General features: G+C 42.4%; 1 protein-coding gene across 1 annotated transcript in view; it reads left to right on the top strand.

The window, feature by feature from the left end:
* Cpe (carboxypeptidase E) overlaps window positions 1-19,942 on the top strand; it is a 103,394-nt gene extending 83,452 nt beyond the window's left edge. The window contains exons 6-9 of the mRNA XM_060381850.1: window positions 5,155-5,294; window positions 13,626-13,725; window positions 16,557-16,675; window positions 19,263-19,942. Of these exons, the coding sequence (XP_060237833.1) occupies window positions 5,155-5,294; window positions 13,626-13,725; window positions 16,557-16,675; window positions 19,263-19,361 (458 nt within the window). The 3' untranslated portion in view covers window positions 19,362-19,942. The remainder of the gene's footprint in view (window positions 1-5,154; window positions 5,295-13,625; window positions 13,726-16,556; window positions 16,676-19,262) is intronic.
* The last annotated feature ends 4,867 nt before the right edge of the window (window positions 19,943-24,809 follow it).

Here is a 24,809-nt window from a genome sequence, read left to right as displayed (position 1 = left end):
GTTGATAACTTAAGGAGCACTTTCCACGACTCACCTGATAACAAAAAGAGGGAGTGTGAGAATGAGATCTTTAAATTTTGATTCATTATGCCCTAAGAAAATGTTCTTCATGTTTTCTATGGCACAGGTTTCTTCTGTTTTTACTCATATTTTGCTTTTGGACAGATAAGATTTGGCATTTTCCCTTTGTAAGTTGTGAAGTATGGTCTATGTGAGAGTTAGGATTTACAGTACATGAAACATCAGGTGGATATATATATATATATATATATATAAAATATGAATATATACAACAAATGTTCATTTTATATTAGAAAGCAATTTTGTACTTTGCCCCAAGACCTTAGTTTTATCCACTGTACAGTGAATTGCTCTAACTTAGAATCACCCAAGAAGAGCTTCAACTGAGGAACTCTCTAGATCTCATTGGCCTGTGTGCATGTCTGGGGATTATCGTGATTGTTAATTGATGTGGGAAGATCCAGCTTGCTGTGGGTGGAACTATTCACAAGGCAGAAGAAAACTAGGTGAGAGCCAGCAGGCAGCAGGCAGCAGGGGAGGATTCATTTAGGATTAAAAAGGAAAAATCTTCAGTGATTTCTTTGGAACAACCTTTCCAAGCAAGCAAGCAAGCACTGTATTGTTTTGCATAACATGAAATAATGTGGATTAGCAAAGCACTCACAATACTCATGGTAACCATAGCAATACCTTACTCAATTGTGTTCCACAGTAAATGGCCTTAAGAAATCTCAGAAGATCGTTAGCTCCCTGCGAGAATTTTATATCCATTGCAGTGACAGCTGAAGACCTTCGCTCCCTGTCATGATTTTCTTTCTGTTGCTCTGACCCAAGCAGCATAGGCGAAGGAGAGTTCATCTGGCTTACAATTGCAGGTCCATTATTGAGGGAAATCAAGTAAGGAGCTTAGAGCTCACATCCACAGTCAGGAGCAGAGAGATGCATCGGCCTTGGCCGGATTCATTAGGTAAAGGGCCCAGAATCTGTTAGAGAAGAAGGTCGTCTGGGGTTATTCCCTTGGCTCTGGGCTGCCAAGAAGACCTGGGGTGTAACCTTCCAAGCCATGTAGCTCTTATCAACCGTTCTCCAGGAACTGGGGTGGGGAGGGGCGACTGTGAACTGTCGGGAGACAACACAGCAGTTTGAAGCTGGGTAATCTCGCTCAGGAAAGTAATCTGCTGGGCAACAACATCCACAAGTGAATCTGAATGATAATCTAATTAGAACTATTCTGAGTATCAATCTTTCTCTTTAGTATAATTTAGTCTAGTGTATTTGCAGTATAATTAACATTATGTCTGATACGAAGTAGATAGGCCACACTTATTGAATTAATATATGATATCATTAAAAGTCTAATATATCATATACTAAGAGTCCAGATCCTGCAGGAATACAGATTGATGTTTGTTGGGTTTATGAAAGAACAGGACGTCATGTCTTCTCACTAGATTCTCTCAATTCCTGCCTCATAGCAAGGCAGCTTAGAGCGATAATTTTCTTTTTTTTTTTCTTTTTTTTTTCAATGCAGTTTATTCAGGAACCTTGAACAATCATCTGACCCTGGGGAAAGCCAGCCCACAGCTTAAATAGCCTCTGGGTAGCCAACCCCAGCATGCCACGTGAGCAATGCAGATAGGTCCACATACATGGAAGCAAGCCAGATCCTCAGCCTTAGCCAAATGTGGAGTTGTTCATGACAGAGAGCACTCACCATCGGGAAGGTGGAAGGCAGAAACCAGCTCCATCTTTAAGGCATAGCATTCCGCAGCTCTCTACAGTTCCCCCTTTTTGTTTTAGACGCATCAGGCAAGAGTAGAGGTCTGATCTCTGATATTAGAAATAAATTGGGACTTTGTACTGATGTTCATTTAGGTGTCATCCACCCAAAGAGCATCAGACCCGTCCGATACATTTTACTCAGAGGCGGGACCTGGGGCATCAACCCGCATGCAATCAGACATGCTCTTCTCTGGGTCCAAAGCGGCTGACCCTGAGTGCAGTGCTTAGCCTCGCATCCTGAGCATAACATTTTAGCTTTTTATGGTAGCCAACCATGCTTGGGGAGACTGTCCTGCTTCAATGGCTGTAAAGGCCTGAATGGTCATGGCTGCATTACGCTGTTGTGAGACTCTAATCTTGCATATATACCACAGGCAAACCAAGGAGACCAACACCAGAAGGCCTGCTAACGCTCCCATGCCCGCCCATTCCTTCAGATGATTCATGGCTGCAGCAATCCATGATGATAATCCTGTGGCTAGTCCTGCGTCCACTCTGGTAGAATTTACTGTGACAATGGCCACTCTCAGCTGCTCCATCGTAGTATCGAATTCTCCAGTCCAATTACCTAAAATATAGCTAGACAATTGTTTAGACAGATTTGCAGCACAGGGAAAATTCTCATGTTGTATGCTAGTGACTCAAAGTCCAGCATACTTTCATTGACAGCCAAGTTGAGCGATTTGCCATAGGGTATCAATTTGCTCCTGCACGAGGTCAATCCTCTGTTTGAACACCATCAAGCCTCCTTTTAGTTGAGCATCAATTCCTTTTTGTACATCTAAGGCATGAGTTACATTGGCTAAAAGGTTATTCAGGGTCTGAGCAGTCTGCACAGTATGACTCCTGGCTAATGCCGCGGTGGTAGCTCCAACAGCTGCCAATGAGATGGCAGTAACAATGGCGGCTGTAATTCCAAGATCCCTTTTCTGTCTGAAGAGAGTCATAGCGTGAGGGGCATCAACGGGCACAGGCACGCAGCGAGGCATGCGAGTAACCAGCTAATAAATTTACTAGCATTCCAGCATTGGGCAAAAAAGCAAGTATCATTACCACAATTACTTGGCTCTATCTGGCTAATAATGAATAGAAATGGGGGATATAAACAAACAGGTGTGGGCTTATAGGAAATATTATGAGAAGCCTTAACCCCCTCGTTAGAACATCCTGCATCAGTTCTAGAACTAGCAGTGGTGGTGTCCGAGGTCTGAGTAGGTTCAGGAGACCATTGCCCCCAGGGGCGAGATGTGCTCCATGTAAATTGACTAACTCCATGTTTTCCTCCACTTTTGAAAGTCATTTAAGGTTCTTAAATTATTTTTTCCCCCTTTTTTTTTAAATTTTTCATCAATTACACTTTATTCATTCTGCATCCCCCCATAAGCCCCTCCCTCCTCCCATCCCAATCCCACCCTCCCTCCTCCCTCTGCATGCATGCCACTCCCCAATTCCACTGATAGGGGAGGTTCTCCTCTCCTTTCTGATCTTAGTCCATCAGTTCATATCAAAAGTGGCTGCATTGTCCTCTACTATGGCCTGGTAAGGCTGCTCCCCCTCAGGAGGAGGTGACTAAAGAGCAGGCCAGTCAGTTCATGTCAGAGGCAGTCCCTCTTCACATTACTATGTAACCCACTTGGACTCTGAACTGCCCTGGGCTACATCTGTGCAGGGGTTCTGGGTTATCTCTATGAATAGTCCTTGGTTGGAGTATGAGTCTCTGGGAAGTTCCCTGTGTTCAAATTTTCTTGTTCTGTTGCTCTCTTTTTGGAGACTCTGTCCTCTCCAGCTCTTACTATTTCCCAGTTCTTACATAAAATTCCATTCACTCTGCCCAACAGTTGCCCATCAGGCTCAGCATCTGCTTTGATAGTCTGTAGGGCAGAGGCTTTCAGAGGCCCTCTGTGGTAGGTTCCTAGGTTGTTTCCTGTTTTCTTCTTCTTCTGATGTCCATCCTCTTTGCCTTTCCGGATGGGGATTGGACATTTTAGTTAGGGTCCTCTCTCTTGCTTAGTTTCTTTAGATGCACAGGTTTTAGTGGGTTTGTCCTATGTTGTATGTCTATATGAGTGAGTATATACCATGTGTTTTTTTTTTTTCTTCTGGGACAACTCACTCAGGATGATACTTTCCAGTTCCCACCATTTACCTGCAAATTTCATGATTTCCTTATTTTTCATTGCTGAGTAATATTCCATTGTGCAGATGTACCACAATTTCTGCATCCATTCTTCAGTTGAGGGGCATCTGGGTTGTTTCCAGCTTCTGGCTATTACAAATAAAGCTGCTACAAACATGGTTGAGCAAATTTCCTTTTTGTGTGCTTGAGCCTCTTTTGGATATATGCCTAAGAGTGGTATGGCTGGATCTTGGGGAAGCACTATTCCTAGTTGTCAGAGAAAACGCCAGATTGATTTCCAGAGTGGTTGTACAAGTTTACATTCCCACCAGCAGTGGAGAAGGGTTCCTCTTTCTCTACAACCTCTCCAGCATGTGTTGTCACTTGAGTTTTTTATCTTGGCCATTCTCATGGGTGTAAGGTGAAATCTCAGGGTTGTTTTGATTTGCATTTCCCTAATGGCTAGTGAGGTTGACCATTTCTTTAAGTGTTTCTCTGCCATTCGGTATTCCTCTACAGAGAGTTCTCTGTTTAGCTCTATTCCCCATTTTTTAAGTGGGTTACTTGGTTTGCTGCTTTTCAGCTTCTTTAGTTCTTTATATATACTGGATATGAGTCCTCTGTCAGATATAGGGTTGGTGAAGATTCTTTCCCAATCTGTAGGTGGTCGCTTTGTTTTGATGATGGTGTCCTTTGCTTTGCAGAAGCTTTTCAGTTTCATGAGGTCCCATTTATTGATTGTTGCTCTTAGAGCCTGTGCTGTTGGTGTTCTGTTCAGGAAGTTGTCTCCTGTGCCAGTGAGTTCTAGGGTATTCCCCACTTTTTTTTCAAGCCGATTTAATGTGTCTGTTTTTATGTTGAACTCTTTGATCCACTTGGACTTCAGTTGATAATTTTCTTATTAGGTCAAGAGCTACAGTATGCCAGCTGTATCTTGAAGTCTGCTGAGCACTGTAGAATGGGAATGTCTTCTGACTTTGCTCCCACCCTACTACTCGGAAGCGTTAAGCCACATGACCATTTCAGACACAAGAGTTTGTGCTTTTAAAAGAAGAGTCTCTCAAGCATGCATTCTGTTCCCCCACAGGAGTGGACATTGCGTGCAGACTCTTACAAGGTTCTTCAGGGCACTGGCTGGTCAGTCTTTTAGTGACGCTCTTAGACTGTCAGAAGGGCAGGTGCAGAGTTGTAGCCACTGTGTGTACATATTGACTCTCCGTTTGGTGCTTGGGCAGGAATGCAAGACTTCAATTACCTGAGCAGCAACTGCTTCGAGATCACTGTGGAGCTTAGCTGTGAGAAGTTCCCACCTGAAGAGACCCTCAAAAGCTACTGGGAAGATAACAAAAATTCCCTCATCAGCTACCTGGAGCAGGTAAACACAGTATCCAGCACTGGCTGGTGTAGTAGTCTTTAACCCTGTGGTATAATAGACTCATAAAGGGGTTCTGTTGTGAGGAGGAGTCCATCTGAATGAAGCTGCCAATATGGGAAAAAGGTGTCTGCAGTTAGACTTTTATTTGCTGTAGTCTGATTTAGACTTTTATTTGCTGTAGGCTTTATGGTTCCTGGCTGCTCACTGAGAACTGACTACACTGGAGCGGCCTCAAATGAGACACTGTAGTTTCCTTTATTCAAAGTATGCTAAGCAAAGACTATCTTTTTTGTTGCTCACTGTGTCTGTTTTTATTACGTACAGATCATCCTGGCTGTATTGCTGCCACTTTCCAATTTCTTTGCTACATGTGCTGTTCCCTCCCAAGCTTTACACTAAGTTCCAGGCAGAGAAGAGCAAGAAGTTCAGGCTACTATTGTCCGGAATGGTGACCAGAGATTAATTAACATGATGAGAAAAAGTTTTGAAGATTTTCACAAAAAGAAACAAACAACCTAAAGGATAAACATACTTAATAGGATTTAAAAATTTTGCAATGTGTTTAGCTCTCACATTCAATATGTCATCCACTAACACACACAGGGTTTATGGTACCCTGTAAGTGAAAAATACTTTAGTGACTTAGCAAGGACCGTCTTAAAGACGGTTGTGATATGAGCGAGGTGAGTGAGTCTTCTGATGCTGTGCTCTCACTAGACTCAACTGGGTCTCAGGTGACATTTTACTGAGCCTTAGTATTTCTCGAGCATTGTTCTGAATGTGTTGGTCTTTACAGTAGTTCTGCAAACACATGAGACAATCACCCTCATCTATGAGTTATGCAGAGACTCCAAGATCAAAGAAGTTGATTGGTTTTGCTAGGTTATGCACTAAAGACTTGAATCCAGGAAATCTTGCTCTAGACTAGTCCTTCCGTAACTGTCTCTCAAGACAAAATCTTTATCAGAGTCAGCTACATAGCCATCGCAATATGTTTGTATAAAGTTTCAGGGTATCTTACAATCTGTCAAAATGAAATTTTGGCCTACTTACTCAACCTAGTCATAGCATTTCTACTCCCTCTGTAGTATATACAGATGTTGGAGTCAGGATGTATAGTGGAAGACCAAAGGACATCACTCCTTGCCTGAAGTGACTCAACTGTCTTCAAATTCTAATCTGTATGTGGCCATTTCCACCTGAAACCCACTAGAGTGATGTTTATTTCATACACCCCAGACAGTCTAGATGAATCAAACTGCTTCAATATAAACAAATGTTCTTAAAAAAAATCTAGCTACCATCTTAGTGTCATTTTCGTTGCTGTGACTGAATGTCCTGATAGAAGCAACTTAGGAGAGAAAGGGTTGACTTTGGCTTAGAATTCAAGGTCATAGCACATTGTTGTGAGGAAGTCAAGGCAGCAGGAACTTGAAACAGCTACATTCAGAGTCAAGAGCAGAGAGAGAATGAATGCATGCATCTATATGTAGCTTGGTTTCTCCATTCTTACAGAGTCTGGGACCTAAAGCTACAGGACGGTGTTTCCCAATTTTAGGCTGAAACTTCTTACATCAATATAATTAATTAATTAACACAATCCAGAAAACCTGGCAGAGTCATGCCCATAGGTCAACCTGATCTAGGTCATTCCTCATTAAGACTCTTCCCAGGTGATACTACATTGTATCGAGGTGACATTTGAAGCTAACAATCACAGTGATTAATGAAAAAGGACCTTACTTTGTAACCCTGGCTATCCTGACATGCATTATGTAGCTCAGGTTGGTCTCAAACTCAGAGATCTGTCTGCCTCTTCCTCCCAACTGCTAGGATTAAAGGTGTGCATCACCATGCTATAAAAAAAAAAAACCAACAACAACAATTCTCTAATTCACAATTTCATATGGAAAAAACAAACAAACAAACAAACAAACAAAAAACCCAGAATAGCTAAAACAATCCTGTATAATAAAAGATCTTCTGGAGGTATCTCCATCTCAGATCTCAAGTTGTGCTATAGAGCAAAAATAATAAAAACAGTATGGTACTGGCATAGAAACAGACTGGTGGATAAATGGAATCAAATCAAAGATCTAGAAATAAAGCCACACACCTATGGATACTTGATTTTTGCCAAAGAAGCCAAAACCATACAATGGAAAAACAAACAAAACAAAACAAAACAAAACAGCATCTTCAGCAAATGGTGCTGGCCTAAGTGGAAGTGCACATGTAGAAAAATGCAAATAGATTTATATTTATTCCCCTGCACAAAACTAAAGTCCAAGTGGATCAAAGACCTCAACATAAAACCAGACACACTAAATCTGTTAGAAGAAAAAGTGGAGAAGAGCCTTGAATGAATTGACAGGAGACAAGTTCCTGAACAGAACATCAACAGCACAGACTCTAAGATCAACAATCTTAGCAAGGACAGTCTTAAAGACGCCTTAAAGACCTTTCATGAGGTCCCAACAAACCGGACCTCATGAAACGGAAAAGCTTCTGTAAAGCAAAGGACATTGTCGTCAGAACAAAAGGACAGCCTACAGACTGGGAAGGATCTTCACCAACCCTATATCTGATAGAGGGCTAATATCCAGACTATATAAAGAACTTAAGAAGTTAAGCAGCAACAAATCAAGTAACCCAATTAAAAAAAAATGGGATGCAGAGCTAAACAGAGAATTCTCAATAAAGGAACATCGAATGGCAGAAAAACGCTTAAAGAAATGCTCAACATCCTTAATCATCTGGGAAATGCAAATCAAAACAACCCTGAGATTCTACCTTACACCCATCAGAATAGCTAAGATAAAAAAATCAAGGGATGACACATGCTCGAGAGGTTGTGAAGAAAGGGGAACCCTATTCCATTGCTGGTGGGAATGTAAACTTGTACAACTACTTTGGAATCAATCTGGTGCTTTCTCAGAAAATTAGGAATAACACTTCCTCAAGATCCAGCTATACCACTCCTTGGCATATATCCGAAAGATGCTCAACTGTACAACAAGGATGTTTACTCAACCATGTTTGCAGCAGCTTTGTTCATAATAGCCAGAATCTGGAAACAACCCAGATGTCCCTCAACTGAAGAGTGGATACAGAAATTGTGGTACATTTTCACAATGGAATAGTACTCAACAAATAACAACAAGGAAGTCATGAAATTTGCAGGAAAATGGTGGGACCTAGAAAACATCATCCTGAGTGAGGTAATCCAGAAGCAGAAGGACACACGTGGTACATATTTATATATTATATGGATATTAGCCATGTAATATAGGATAAACATACTAAAATATATAGTTGTAAAGAAGTTAAACAAAAAGGAGGACCCTAGGGAAGAGGCTTAATCCTCATTCAGAAGGGCAAACAGGATAGATTTCAGAAGTAGGGGAAGGCAGAGAACAGGACAGGAGCCTACCACAGATGGCTTCTACCCATCAGGGTATTGAAGCAGATGCTGAGACTCACAGCCAAATTTTGGGTAGAGTACAGGGAATCCTTTGGAAGAAGGGAAAGATAGGAAGACCTGGAGGGGACAGGAGCTCCACAAGGAGAACAAGAGAGCCAAATAATCTGGGCCCAGGGGAGCCTGCAGAGACTGATGCTCCAACCAAGGACCATGCTTGGAGATAACCTAGACCCCCTGCCCAGATGTAGCCCATGGCAGCTCAGTCTCCATGTGCGTTCCCTAGTAAGGGGGGGGCAGGGGCTATCTCTGACATGAATTCAGTGTCCCCCTGGCGAAGTGACTTAACCAGGCCACAGAGAAGGTCCAGTCAGGCCTGATGAGACCTGATAGGCTAGGGTCAGATATAAGGAGAGGAGGACCTCCCTATCAGTGAGCTAGAGGAGGAACATAGTGGGCGAAGAGAGAGAGAGAGGATGTAACTGGGAAGAGATGAGGGATGGGTCTACAGCCGGGATACAAAGTGAATAAATAATAATAAAGGAAAAAAAAAAGCAGTTCTCAAACTGTGGATAGTGGCTCTCTTGGAAGGGATGAATGACCTTTCACAGGGGTCACATCAGATATTCTGCATATCAAATATTTACATTATGATTCACAACAGTAGCAAAATTATATTATGAAGTAGCAATGAAATAATTTTATGTTTGGGAGTCACCATAACATGAGGAACTGTATTAAAGGGTTGCAGCATTAGGAAGGTTGAGAACCACTGCTCTAAAACCAATATGTGTGTATTTATTTCTTTATTTAATGTATATGAATGCTCTATCTGCATGTACACCTGTGTGCCGGATCAGATCCCGGTATGGTTGTGAGCCACCATGTGGTTGTTGGGAATTGAACTCAGGACCTCTGGAAGAGCACACAGTGCTCTTAACTGCTGAGCCATCTCTCTAGCCCAAACCAATGGTTTTTAAAAAGAAATCCTTAGGCATTATTTGACACACGTCAGGTAGTTTATAAAATAGATTCATTGATGATGGATTTGAATAAAGAATGTCTATTTTATAAGATTTTTTTTAGAGATCAAAATAGTTTATTGTTGCATGCAAACATTAATATTTTTTGGATAAATAAAAATTGATCTTAGACTAACTTTAGTAAGAATACATGCAGAATGTCTTCATGAGAGTTGTGTCAAAAATTAACCTTTTTTTAAAATTGTAGATGAGGATTTTGTGTTCTCCACTTAGATATCAAATACATTTTCCTGATAAAACAGTTAAATTTTACTTGTCCACTTTTTTTCTAACAGAAATTTTAGAAAAAGCTGCTTTTGTATAGCAGGTGTCCTGGGAGGTGTTGGTTGTAGAGAGCTTCTTCCAGAAGGGTTTGTAGTAGAGGGCTTATAAACATTAGAACCCAATCATGAGAGGCTGCAGATGCTGAAATAAAGGCTAACCGCAAGGATAACCACACTGCCTAGCTAGCACAGCAGGGTCCTTACCTCAGTCATAGGAGGTTAGAAAAGCCTCTTGGAGATCTATGTAAGGTTACCTATGATCAATACCAACCTTGCCCAACAGTTAAAAAGAAGTTTCAGCTGATGCTTATCTGGTCTCTAGAGAAAAAAAATACAATACAAAGGTAAACAAAACATAAATCATAGTATTGGGAAACAGAATATTTGCCCCTTTTTGCCCTTTTAAAGATTCTGATTCATCTGATGATAGAAATGGGTTGAGAGCAGAAGGGATGGTGTCATAGGGTGCTGTTTCAGGTCACTTGGAAGGAGAATTTGCTCCGACCTGGCATCACTGCTGGGGCAAGCTGTGTAGAAACAGGAAGAGGCCATCTCAGAGTGAAGCACCCAGCCTGCACCCTGCAATACTCCAGCTTCTCCAGGGCTGATGGAAGCTTAAGAAGACTGCCAGCAGTTCTCTGCTCTAATCCTTTTCTTGACAAGGCTGCCCATTAGGGATTAGACACCTAGGCCTAAAATCGAAGTTAGGCGTAGGCTCCACCTCCTGCCAGATAGTTGGTTCGGTCTAATTCTGTCACGGGTAGAGAGGGCACCTCCTCTGGGGTTTTAACAGATGTTTTCAGGAACTAGAATTGTCAAGCTGATTAGACTCAATGGTCGGTTAAGAAAATCCCCGTTCAATCAATACCTTTGTAATAGTTGAGTTCTCAGAAATTCTCCAGGACTTCCTTAGACTGCGTGGAGCACTAGAATCAACACCATCTGAAGATGCTGTTAAGCAATGAATCTCCCGTCCTGCTCTGCAGCGGATGACTGCAGACATCCAGCTTTCGAGCTCTTTGGGTGACTCACTACAGAGGTGCTGAGGGAAGCTGATCCAAAGAGACCTTAGCAAGCCTCCACCTTTGGGTCATGGAGAATAGAAACATCCCGAAGTCTGGGGAGAGATTGTCACAGGAGGAAACGAGCAGAGGAACACAGTTCTTCAAGCACAGTGAAGTCTGAGCTTCAGCAAAAGCCATAAAATGACAGGGGTTTCTAGTTTGAATTCCTGTCTGTGCAGTTATGTTGGCGTGTGACATTTCCTCTGGATTTATTACGACAGCAGAAGTTTTCAAGCAAATAATTTTCTACATCGTAAAAAGAATAATAATGTTTGAAGAATAGTAGAAACACTGACATATCAGAAAAAATACTCATAATTAGTACATAAGATGATGTTTTAGGGGCAGGAGACTATTTGCGAGTCCAGGATTGACCCAGTCTCCATAGAGAGTTCCAGGGCAGACAGGGAGATTGTCACACACAGTGAGACTCTGTCTAGAGGAAAACAAGAGTTCAATCGAATATCATTTTCAGCTTTTGGGGTTGAAGAGATGGCTCGGCTTTCAGAGGACACAGGTTTAGTTTCCAATACCCACATGGCAACTCACAACTGCAAGATCACACACACACACACACACACCCACACACCCTATAAAAGGGGAAGGCATTTATTATTTAAACATTTATTTCACTTTATCTTCTCAGGCCTCAGTGCTGCAAGCAGAAAAAGCCAGGAGGAACTTTAAATTGGCCTATTTTTACCTACTTCAGACTAATCACGTTTTTGTGGTGATTCCGTGACTTAATTTTCAATGATAAGGGAACTTAAAAGTTTCATTTTTGAAGATTCACAAAGAAATGAGTGATGCCAAGACTACAGTGTCAGGAGATGAGCAAAGTGCTCCTTGTTAAACAATCCCTCTTCTACAAGCTAGGGTCATGTGGAATTACGTTCATCCATCCAAAAATCCCTCAGCCCAGTTAGAAAGTTTCAGATTTGCAGTGTGTCTGGTTTTCTGTGATCGCTGTGCATTCTTGCCCTTGTCTACATTCTGTCTGATCAGGAATGACTTGCTCACCTAGACGCTGAGAAACCCAACCCTTCACGTTCCCGGCTCCCAGTGTATGGCTTTCAGTGTTTCAGTTTTGGTTGGCTGGTTCAGAAACAGCAGGCCCTACACAAAATTTTAAGGCGTTTCTATTCTCCTTTCACTAAACTAGTTGCCATCAAAATGGTCATTCACTATTTCTGACATATACGGCTTAGAAATCACCCCTACAGAAAAATTGCATACTATTATTTAAAGCTTCAGAGATTAAAAAAAAAAACATGCAAAATTATTACAGAGAACCAGAGCATCTCACTGAAAAAGCATGCCTGACTTCGAAGTTTACTCTTTAATAACAAAAGGCATGCCTGGGATTTATTTTATGTTCAGTATGAAAATGTTTCAATATCTCAGGAGCCAAAGGAATTTCACTCTATTTACCTGTGACAAGGTCTCATGTGCCCCAGACTGGCCTTTGACCTCTCTTTGTATCTGAGGATGAACTAAACTGGTCCCATGATCTGACCTGGGACTAGGAGTGTGTGCCACGATGCCCGGTTTATGCAGTGCTGGCAACTGAGCCCAGGGTTTCAGAGATTAAGATACCACAGGTAACCTTGGATACCCTAGAAGGCCTGCTGCCTACAGATTTGAATTGGTCTGGGGAGACGGCAGTTGGTAAAATGGCTGGTGGGCAAGCATGATGCCCTGAGTTTGGATCTTCAGCACCCATGTAAAGGGCAAGGCTGCTGGGCACAGACAGCGGAGATCCCCAGAGCTCACTGACTAATCCCTGTGGCCAACCAGTGAGCTCCAGGCTTCAGTGAGAAACTCTGTCTCAGCATATAAGATGGACCGTGGTAGAGGAGGAAGACACTTGGCGTGGACCTCTGGCCTCCACGGGCATGCATGTAGGCATAGGTAAGTTTTCTTAGAAAAATGATAAAAGACTTGTTTCACAGCTTGGATGGCAGTAATTAATTGCTGACTTAATTCAAGGGATTGTTCTCAACAGCAGCCCTTCTTTTTCCATCCTTAATTGCTTTCAATCTTGGAGTTCACTGATTTATCATGCCCTTATTTCCAGTCAACACCGTATTGTTAATGAACTTGATGCAAAGGTAGGCACAGCTCACATCTTGTCATCAGCTCAGCTACTTTAACGGGCTGTGATACACTTGTCAGCCAATGGCGCTCTAAAAGGACTGTGTAGACGAGCAGTGTCTCGTAAGAGACAGAAATCAGCAAGCGGAGGCTAAAACTTCACAAGTACGACAGGCTTTTGTTGTTGTTATTCGGAATGTCCTTCGAAATCTTTGTCTGACACAGAACACGGCGTTTCAATCTCAGAGGGTGACTTCTCATTTCTTTGGGAAAAATCTCTGAAAAAGAACGCGCACAAACATTCATTGGCAGTTTGTGTCTGTTCCGTTTCTTAAATAATGAAGATCTACAATGTATTGCTCGAAAACAAGGAGATCCTTGGCATGAAATGCATTTTAAAACTATTATCATTATTATTATTACTTGGCTGTTTTTGACCTTCACAGATACACCGAGGAGTTAAAGGGTTTGTCCGTGACCTTCAAGGTAACCCGATTGCTAACGCAACCATCTCCGTGGATGGGATAGACCACGATGTCACTTCGGGTGGGTATTGTTTTTTGTGTGTGTGTGTGGGGTCTTGATCTGGAGTCAAGCAACGAGCATAACCACTAATTATCATAATGATAATTCGTCTGTTAATTGTAAGCATAGCAGTAAAGGCCTTGTCAGCCTTTACACCAACTCCAAGTTGTTCTGAGACTTAAGTAGAGCCGCCCAGGATGTCTCCAGCCAGCAGGTGGCGCCCTTTCCCCAGCGCGCGTCTGCAATGCTGGGAGCGGCTGACGTTAGCACTTAGTGTGTCTGTGTATCCTTACGCATTTCTATTAAGCTCATTTTACTTCAATCATCACCCACTGGAATCCTTCAGGCAGGTAATAACAGGCACAATAACCACTCTCATCGTGTTTCTTTGAATTATTTAACCTTTAATTCATTTTCCAAAAGCCCCGTTGTCCTCTAAAACTCATTATTATACACTTCTTCAACAATATTCATCACTATCCCACCAAGTCTTGGGATATTTTTCCAGCTAGCATTCTAGAACCCATACCAGGATCCAACCCCTTTCACCCACACGCAAGGGTAGGATGTAAGCCTCGTGCCCTCTGACCACAGGATACTTGTTCTGTTAACTCCAGAAATTTCATTTTCTCTGCATCTCACAAAGCAAAACAGGCGGGAAATCTAAACTAGGAAATAATTACTGGAAAGGAATGAAACAGAGGTATGTGTAAGCGTTACAGCTGTGATGGTGAAGTTTTCCCCAATACAACTGTTGCAGCTGGGGGGATTTTGGAAATCCCCATTACACTTTTTTTTTTTTACTGCATGATATAATTTCTTTTATTATTATTATTATTATTTTATCAGTTACATTTTATTAACTCTGTATCCCAGCCGTGTCCCGATCCCTCATTCCCTCCCAGTCCCTCCCTCCCTCCCTCATCTCCACTGTGCCCCTTTCCAAGTCCACTGATAGGGGGGACCTCCTCCCCATTCATCTGATCCTGTTTTATTAGGTATCTTCAGGACTGGCTGCAAAGCCCTCCTCTGTGGCCTAACAGGACTGCTCCTCCCTTAGGGGGTGGGGAGACCAAAGAGCCAGTCATTGAGTTCCTGTTAGACCCATTATACTTTTTAAAGCTCGGAGGGGAGAGGTTTCCCCTGTGGAAGTGTTACAACTTGGATTACAAATGTTACAGCTTTGAAGAGAATGGTATCCTGGCAGTTGGGAGGCAAACAAAGCTCACTTAAGAGATTTTTTTTGGAAAAACACAAGGGGCTGCCTGCCTCTGCTTAGACAAGAAGTAGCAAGGAACTGACTAGGAGATAGGTTATATAGGTTTTGGGGAAGGGATGGAGGTGGGGAGGAGATTTCCAGATTGGTGAGATTTCAAGGCTTGAGCTTGGGGCAACCCATGCATAGGTAGGTTTTCAAACCTCAAAGTAAGTTTGGATCTTTCACTCTACAATTTGGGCTGTAGGAATATTGCCCCTTTGAGACTAAGGGCAAAACAAGAAATGAGAGGTGAACCCTAATGTAGAAAGAAAGTGAAGTATATTGTCCTGGAAGTCCAGAGATGCTTCAAAGGGGTGAGAGAGTGGCCGAAGGTGCCCAGCACAATTACCCTTGTGAGCGGATTGTTGGCTTGGCAGCATGGAGACTCTTGCCAAATCTATATCAACAAAGGAGTGGGGTGAGCAGAGTTGATTCAGGCAAGATTAGGGAGAGAGCCTTTAGTGGTGGGAAATAGTGACATTTTAATGAAATTTTGCTATAAAGCATGAATGATAAACGTATTACTCAGTGAAGGGAGATGTTTGGCATGGAGGTTAGATGAGAGTTAGGGGGTTATATTTTATGTCTGCTTTTTCATGGTAAAGTAAGCTGTAGGGCATCAACTGAGAGCAAAAATGAGGGAGATATGTTTGAGGCACAAGCAAAACGGAGAGTGTAAACTGCAGTAAGACCTTTGTTACTCAAAGTGTAGACCACTTAGAGGCTTCAGCATCACTCTGGAAGGTAGGTACGCAGAACCCAAGAACTCACACCTGAGCTAGTCAGTCAGATCTGGTATTTTATCAGCCTTCCTATTTGATTGGCATGCACCTGAGTATGGGAAGAACTGATGCAGAAAATGGGAGACCGATGGGCCAGTCGTGGACCAAAGCTGCCACGATCTACCTGAGCAAGGATGGTGTCTGGGGAACGGGAACTGGTCACCTTGGATGTTTGCTCATGCTTCGTACAGCCATATGGGTGTGAGCAGAATAAAGAGTTGGAAAATCCACAAGTCTTAGATCAAGTAGTTTGTCAAAAGTCTTAGATCAAGGGAGAAAGGACAAATGAGTGAAGCTCCATGCATGAGCTCAATGTCAGGGGCCACGGGACCCAGCGTAGGCTTGGAAGAAGCCTAGGACAGCGAAAGATTGAATCAGATGCAGTTCCTGACTGGCACTGCAGACCAATGTCTTGTAAATCTTCAGAAATGGAAATTACTGACAAGGCTCCAGGGGGTCCTTCTGAGGCTCTCTCAGGGCTATGCTTTGTGAAACGTTTATCTAGAAGGTTCTTGGGATCTGAGCTCTTTATCTGGCAAGAACGATCTTTACTATTTGGGGATTTTATGTTTCTTGCTACCTGTACTACTCCTTCTCATGTGACCAGAGAGCCATACATATAGGCCTTATTAAATATTAGCATGGCTGTCTGTGAGTTAGCTCGAGGACATGAGTATTGTGGAGAGAAGTTTGCTTTTTCTTTCCCCTAGAATCTCACCAGAGTAGGGACTCACTGAGCCATTGAGAACTCTTTAGGCGTTGTAACCATCCTTTCACACATGTGCCTGGCTTTGATGTTCTGTTTCCTGCAGCTAAGGATGGGGATTACTGGCGATTGCTTGCACCTGGAAACTACAAACTTACAGCTTCAGCGCCTGGCTACCTGGCAATAACAAAGAAAGTGGCAGTTCCTTTCAGCCCCGCTGTTTCGGTAAGTAGTCATAAAAACAGCTGAGAATATAATACTTATTAAGCTAATGACAGATCAGCACTTGCCATTGTCAAACATATTTGAGAAACTTATATTTAATCTTCACTATAGCCCTACAAGGTAGGCATCATAATTATCCCTACTTAACAGATGAGAAAATGGAGGTGTAATAAAGTTAGGGGTCTTGTCTCTGTCTTTTGAAGAGATTCACAAGAATACAAAGTTCTACTTAAGAGGCTGGAGAGATGGCTCAGAGGTTAAGAGCACTGGCTGCTCTTCCAGAGGTCCTGAGTTCAATTCCCAGCAACCACATGGTTACTCCCTACCATCTATAATGAGGTCTGGTGCCCTCTTGTGGCATGCAGGCATACATGCAGGCAGAACATTGTATATGTAATAAATAAATAAAATCCTTTAAAAATTAAATAATAAATGGATATTAGACATATAATATAGGATAAACATACTAAAATCTGTACACCTAAGGAAGCCAATCAAAAAGGAGGACTCTGGCTAAGATGCTCAATCCTTATTCAGAAAGGCAAAGAGGATGGACATCAGAAGAGGGAGAGAACAGGGAACAAGACAGGAGCCTACCACAGAGGGCCTCTGAAAGGCTCTACCCTACAGAGTATCAAGGCAAATGCTGAGACTCATAGCCAAACTTTGGGAAGAGTGCAGGGAATCTTTTGAAAGAAGTGGGAGATAGTAAGACCTGGAGAGGACAGGAGCTCCACAAGGAGAGCAACAGATCCAAAAAGTTTGGTCACAGGGGTCTTTTCTGAGACTGATACTCCAGCCAAGGACCACTCATGGAGATGACCTGGAACCCCTGCACAGATGTAGCCTATGGCAGTTCAGTGTCCAAGTGGGTTCTATAGTAATGGGCACAGGGACTATCTCTTGACATGAACTGATTGGCCTGCTCTTTGATCACCTCCCCCTGAGGGGGGAGCAGCCTTACCAGGCCACAGAGGAAGACAATGCAGCCACTCCTGATGAGACCTGATAGACTAGAATCAGAGGAAAGGGGAGGAGGACCTCCCTTATCAGTGGACTGGAGGAGGGGCACAGGTGGGGAAGAGGGAGGGAAGGTGGGATTGGGAGGGGAGGAGGGTGGGAGCTACAGGGCAGATACAAAGTGAATAAACTGTAATTAATAAAAAACAAAAAATATTATAAATAAAAAGTTCTACTTAAAATGTTAATTTTAATTTTCAAACTTGATTTCAATATAAATGGGGTTCTTTTCCAATTGTCTTTCCACATGTAGCACCCATCATGGTGCCTTACTCAACATATTCAGAAAAAAATGCCAATAAGATAATGTTAGGCATCAACTAAACATTTGTTAGGAATATGCAATGAGGGATGGGAAGATGACTCAGTGGGAAAGCACTTCTTTCCCAAAGTGTATGGGACAGCCAGAGTTGGATTCTTCAACCCAAGAGAATGTCCTGTAGACCTGGCAGTCACCTGGTGTCCATTGCTTGGGGGGCAGAAATGGGGCTCCTCAGCAAGCTGCCAGCTGGACTGGCCTGTCAGTTGACTTTGTTGACCCCTTCCCCAGAGGAGGAGGTGGAGAGCAATAGAAGACTCCAGCCATTGACTTCAGACTGTAAGGCAGTCGTCAGGATTTCCAATCAAAAGACTCGCTGGAGGAAACTTCACTGTAACTCTTCTCTCTCTCTCTCTCTCTCTCTGTGTGTGTGTGTGTGTGCTTTGTGTTGTGCGCATGTGACTATGCCTCAGACTTCCTTAGGAACAGCTCTCACCACTGAGCAGCCCTCTCACCTTCAAACACTATTTTTTTTTCCAAACAGAATACCTTGAGTTAAAAAATGATTTATTGCACTTGATTTTGTGTGTATGTATACGAGGCTGTGCACTGTGAGAGGCAGGAAGCAGATCTGGTCAGTGAATAATGGGAAAAAGGCAGCTCCAGGCGCAGGTTGGGAAACATTCAACTCTTTTCTTCCCTTACCTTTCTAGTCTGAGGATGTCGGGAATGCAATTTTATACCCAAATAAGCAGGTATTACAGTAAGCATGTGAGGGAATACTTAGTTCCAGTTGGAACAGGAGACTTTGGAGGATTGGGTGGGGGCTGTGACTAAGTCTGCCATTTATGTAGGTGTGTGCAGGTTCTCTCTAGATTAACAGGGACCACCCCCTCTTATTACCCTCCCCCCCCCATTCACCAGGTTGTACCTGAGTCACCAATACATTGAGCTACATCCTAGTAGTCCAAATCCCCAAACAGGACAAAATTCATGGTGAAAGACATGAACATTCTGGTCCCAGAATTTACTTGTGAGGTAAAGGACTGTCCAGGATGGGGAGAGGACAGGGTTAGATTTTTACAAAACTAGAGCTGTTTTGAGGCTATCAGGTTTAAGCACATTCCAAGCAGAACTGACTTTGGAATTTTGTTCCTATGAAAGCATATTTCGTTTTTCACAGATTAAAAAAAAAGTCTACTTTAATTCAGGTAGCTAGATTGAATTTATTCTGGTGTATAAGCTACAAACCACCCTTTTAATTATATAAGTGATTTGATGGCAATCTGTTCTGGTTTTTCTCTCCAGGTTGACTTTGAGCTGGAGTCTTTCTCGGAACGGAAAGAGGAGGAGAAGGAAGAGCTGATGGAGTGGTGGAAAATGATGTCAGAGACTTTAAACTTTTAAGAAAGGTTTCTAACTAATTGCTTTAATCTACCTATAATGTAGTAAGACGCAACGTGGCTCTTTTATTTCAGACTGTGTGTGGTTAAGAGTTAACACTGATTTATTTTGAATCATTCATGTAGTAGTTGGTATTCTTAGATACACTCAGACAGAAACGTGATCTACTTCATCCTCTCCTTAACATTCGCTTCCCCATATAGCTTTAAAAATCTAGTGAAGCTCTTTTAATGTAATTGGTGACAATGTCACATAATGGATGCCATGAAAAAGTCAACTGATGTAGCCTGGATTTGTGAGCACTGTACTGCAAGAATTACACAGTTTCCTATAAGTTGTCATTTGTCTCTCGTGCTGACTTGCTGTAGAAGCATGATCCCATTAATGCACTTCTGATGAGGAGAAAATGTGCGTGTTTCAAAGTAGCTCTGCACAGAATGAAAACCTGCTTCTTGCCTGTACTTTGAAGAATGGTGCTGTATTAATCAGCCTGTTAATGTCACTTTGGAGTTTGGGGTTTTGTCTTGATTGCAGATTGGCCCAGAATTGCATTCTGAATGAATGAATAAAGGTTAAAAAAGAAATTCCATGGTGTGCATTTTCTCTGTGATTTTTTTTTTTGTCTAATACTGTGGTTTCATGGTATGAGAAAAAGGTATTCCCTTCCCCGTGGCTTCTTGTTTGTTTAACTTCTACATAGAAAAAAAATTCATCGACAGATGCGTGCCAAGCTGTGTTCAGGCTTTGAGTGCCTCATCACACGGAGTGAAAGATTCTGATTCCGTGGAGTTTAAACAGAGATTTTAATTTTTCTAATTAATCATGTATGTGTGTGTGTGAGAGAGAGAGAGTGGGTTTGTGCAACTGAGTGGCTTACAGAGGCCAGAGGAGGGCTTTGGATTCCCTGGTGCTAGAGTTACAGTAGCTGTCGGCTTCCCAACATAGGTCCTGTGAAGTGAACCCTGGTTCTCTCAAGAGCAATAAGCACTCTTGACTGCTGAGCCATGGCCCCAGCCACCGATCTATGGACCTTAACGGGTCAACTGCGGACACAGACTTTAAGGAAATATCTACACAGTTATTGTGTACGTATGTGTTGGTATAAGGAAAATGAAAGAATAGAGAAAGAAAGACAGAGCGTCCTAGATGAGATTGGCTGGAAGGAGTCAGAGATGGCCTCTGGATGCAGACAAGCCCAGGCTTAAAATATAATAGGAAGGGGCAGTGTGGAGGCTGAGCATAGGAGTGCATGCACGTGCGTGTGCAATGCTGCTGGTGGCTGTGCTGAGGCGACTACAGTGCTCCTGCTAGAAGGGTTGTGCTATACAACAGGAACTGTTATAGCAATAGAACCCCAACACTGTGTGCCTTAAACAAAACAAAGGTTTGATTAATACTTATTAAAATGTTCTGTACTGAGGAGAAAGATTAAAAAATGAGGTGGCTTTTCTCCACACAGTCTGAGATCATAGTCCATGACCTGTTCCTGTGGGAGATATGCCATCATCTTGGAGTGTCCATCTAACTTGTATTGGTAGTTTTCTTCAGCAGACTCAATGGGAAAGGGGGAAACATGCAGAGGGGCATGTGAGAATGCTTTCATCAGCAGACCTGGGGATGCTACATGCTCATTAGATAACACAGCCTAAAACTGCATTCCTAACTGCAAGGGGGTCTGGGAAATATACTCTAGCAGTACACGTAGAGAGGTGAGAATGCATATATGCTATGTATTGCTTAGAATTATTGTCCAAACTGCAAAGGAGTCTGGGAAACGTAGCCTAGCAGTAATCCTAAAGACGTGAGGAGAATGCAGACAGCTAACCATTTGTCAGTTGGGTGGGCCAGCAGATAAGAGAGCATCATAATAGGAAAGAACACAGTTTTGAAGTACTTGCCAAAGAGAATGCCTAGATCAGAGAGTAGAAAGCAGAGTCTGGGAGAGAAGGACAAAATGATGTTACAGAGCAGAACTGAAGATTTGGGATTTTGATCTTAACTGAATATTCTTTAATTGAAAGGAAAATAACCTAGTTTATACTTTAAAGATCATTCTGTGTAGGCTTAGATTTTTATTTAGGGTTCTTAAACATTTCTACCTCTCTTCCAACCCACTCAGAGGTAAGGTTATTAGATAAGAAAGGTTATTAGAAAAAAAGGATTGTGGCCCTTTTTAGACATAGTTCCTTGGGGTGATCCCACTCTTTGTTGTCCAGATACCAGCAGTCCAGTCAAATAGCAAACACCAACCAGTAACAGGAATCAACAGAAGTGGTACAATTCACAGAAACAATACAATTCGCAGAAACAAGACTCCACTGAATCAGCAAAAGCAGCAAGACTCAATCAGAGTGCCATGAGAAGTTCCCTGGAGCATTTCTCTCTGAGAAGTGAAGTATAGGAAAATGAAGACCAGTGAAATGATGTGCATAGAGATGCAAAAGTGTTGTCTCACCATTCATGGACTTCTATTTATCCTTTCTCAGATTCCACACAAAGATGTTTTTCCACCGGGCAAAACCCACTACCCTAGCATGAGACAGCTTCCAGCAAAAAACCTTCTCATGTGTCTGTTTTTCAACTGACTAAGATCATGTGCCCTCTCATGTGTTATTTTTAAACTGAAAATGTACTAAGAACATTTCCACATCCTACATTTGAGACCAAAACAAACAAACAAAACCATAAAAGAAACTTTTACTACAATTGTGGTTATTGTGTTGCAAACAGAAGAAAGTACAGAAACCAGGTAGGAGTCTAGTGTAGGGATCCAAAAGACAGGTTGTAATTGCCACTTTTATTTCCTCAGACGAAGTGATGAGATTAGAGCCAAGCTGTGAACACACAGCTTGGTCTGAGCCTAGAGCATTTCATTTTCTGTTCTAACTATTCCTAGGCCTGGTGCTGGAAGCTTCTAGCCTTCATACAGTCTAATATTCCAGACTAGTTCAATCTGGCTTCTGTTGACTTCTGACTGAATTGCTTTGCCTGGCTTTATGCTGCCTTTGGTAATGTGTTCTAATCTTGTGGCTATTTCTCATTCTCTGGCTTGTTCTGTCTTCACCTGGCAGCTTGTTCACGCTGCAGTCTACAAGTTGTTATTCTTCAACTTGTTCTCCTTGTTCTACAGCCTCAGTAGAGCTGTTCCACACGCGCCCCCTCTTCCTCTCTTTTTCGGCTCTGAAGTAGCCTCTATTTCCAGTCTGTTCTTCTGTAAGTTGGGCATATCCTATCTGACTCATTCTGCCAAATAATTGTCTGATTTGTCACTTTGCCTCTCAGAGTCCAAGGTCATTTTTGGCCACAAAGCAAATCTGGAGTTAGTTTGAGATACATGAGACTCTGTCTCAAAAGACAAAGAATCACAAAAGTTATAGTAACTAGTTCTGCTTGAATCTTAAGCATATGTAATTCTCTAGGAGATGTGTCCTTCATGTAGTGACCCAGTAGTGTGTACAATATTTCCACCTTATTGCTCTGCTAACTTGGCACAGGTTTCCTTTAGTTGATCTAACTTCTTGCCACAGCTCCACTGACCAGGACAGCCACGCAGCTTCACTTAGCCACACTGTTTGATGAACTACTCCACAATTGATATTGTCTTCCTTCTTGGCTGTCAATACACCTGTGTTCCTCTTTTTCTGAATATGGGATTTATACAAAAAGCATTATCATCCTAGAGTCATTTTGAGCCATGGCATTTAGTCTCTATTGTGGAATATCCTCCATCATTTCTATTGTAGAAAAACCCTCACATATTCTATATCAGATCAGCATTTGGACATTCCTGGCCAGGAGACCTAAGAACTAATCATATGCCTGTCTCTGCTTCTCACATCCAACACACCCAAACAACCCCAGTAACACTGCCGTATAAAGTGATGATAGATGCTAGTCTATGCAACTCTAAAATCTTGCACACACATATTTACTTAATCTTTGAAAATTTAGGGTTAAGTATACAACATATTTTCATTATATTAACTTCCTATTAGAACCATTCAATTCTTACTAGCTCCTCAACTCCTCCCCAACTTCATGTTCTCTTTTGTTTTTTGTTTTATTTGTTTGTTTGTTTGTTATGGCCCACTGAGTCTAATTAGTGCAGCCAACATGAACACAGCTATGTGGCCATCCACTAGAACATGGCCAACCCACAAGGACCCTTAAAAAGATCTGACTCTCTGTTCCCAGCAGTCATCAGCTGTCAACACCATCTCAGCTGACAGTGAAGACTCTGCTTCCCGCTTTCCTCATCCAGGGACCATTGCTTGATCTTGGGTAGGTCTTGTGCGGTCAACCACAGCTGCAGTGAGTTCATGAGGACATCAGCCATGCCATGTCCACAAGGCAGTTTTGGCCCTGACCTTCCTAATCTGTGGTTCTTAGAGTCTTTCTGCCCTCTTTTCCGTGACAGTTCCTGCTCTTCGTGGTATAGATGCCCCATGTTTAGTCAGACATTTTTATAGCCCACTGTTTTGAGTGCTGAAAACATTCCTGGGTTTTGAATTGACTTTGCCATGTGGGGAAAAACTCCCCACCCCCCATTTTATTTTTCATGGTCCTAATTTTGCTCTCTTCAACTCTTTTTCTCATTCATTCAGGACCTAGATGGGAGGAGGCTCCATCTTGTATACCTGTACCATCTGCAACAAACCCTGCTCCTTTGGAGGGGAGAATGTAGAACTAACTGAGTTCATCACTTTGTCTGGTGGCTTCACGTCAGTTCTGCTAACATTTCCTCAATAGGGATTAGTCATACAGCCTTGTCTAACTCAACTAAATCTATGCAGGAAATCCATGGAGGAGCATCCATTTCTACCCCTAAGCCATAGAGACCAGGTGGAACAGTCACTCCTGTGTTAGGAGCTGGGAGTTGATTCTGGGTGGTCTTGCTCTTTCAGTCATTTGGGGTACCCAAGGATATCACTTGGACTTAATTGTTTTTGTGGATACAAGGTTTGTTAACATATAAACCATATACTGGCCTTGAGTGTACTGAGTAACCCAAGCTAGCCTTGGCCTCAAAGCAATGCTGCCACAATCTCCTGTGTGCTGGGATTAACAATGTCTGGCTACATGGTCTGGGTCTAAATGTCCTTCAGTTTTACCTGATGAGAGGTGGTCTGTGTGCTATTGGAAAGAATCTCCTTCACGGCACTGTGTTGAAGTAGCTGCATTGGAATAAGACTCTCAGCCTCCAATGCCAAACAACCCTGACTTGTTCCTTCCTAGAAAGAAGTTATTTATCCAGTTACTAAGCAACAGCAGTTATGATAATCCAATGAAACAACTTTATCAAAGGTCCAAAGCACCCTCCCCATCCCCTTTCCTCCCTTAGGAAGCCCATATAAGCTTTGGGTACTTGTGCTGATATGGTGAAGGAGGTTCAGGAGCATAGAGAGTTAATAGGGCCATTGGTGCATAGAACTAACAATTTCTTTAAAGAAT

This window comes from Meriones unguiculatus, chromosome 4, assembly GCF_030254825.1.
Source record: "Meriones unguiculatus strain TT.TT164.6M chromosome 4, Bangor_MerUng_6.1, whole genome shotgun sequence".
NCBI classification, from domain to species: Eukaryota; Metazoa; Chordata; class Mammalia; order Rodentia; family Muridae; genus Meriones; species Meriones unguiculatus.
The sequence above is the reverse complement of the archived record's forward strand: the minus strand, read 5'-3'. Positions and strand labels throughout refer to the sequence as shown.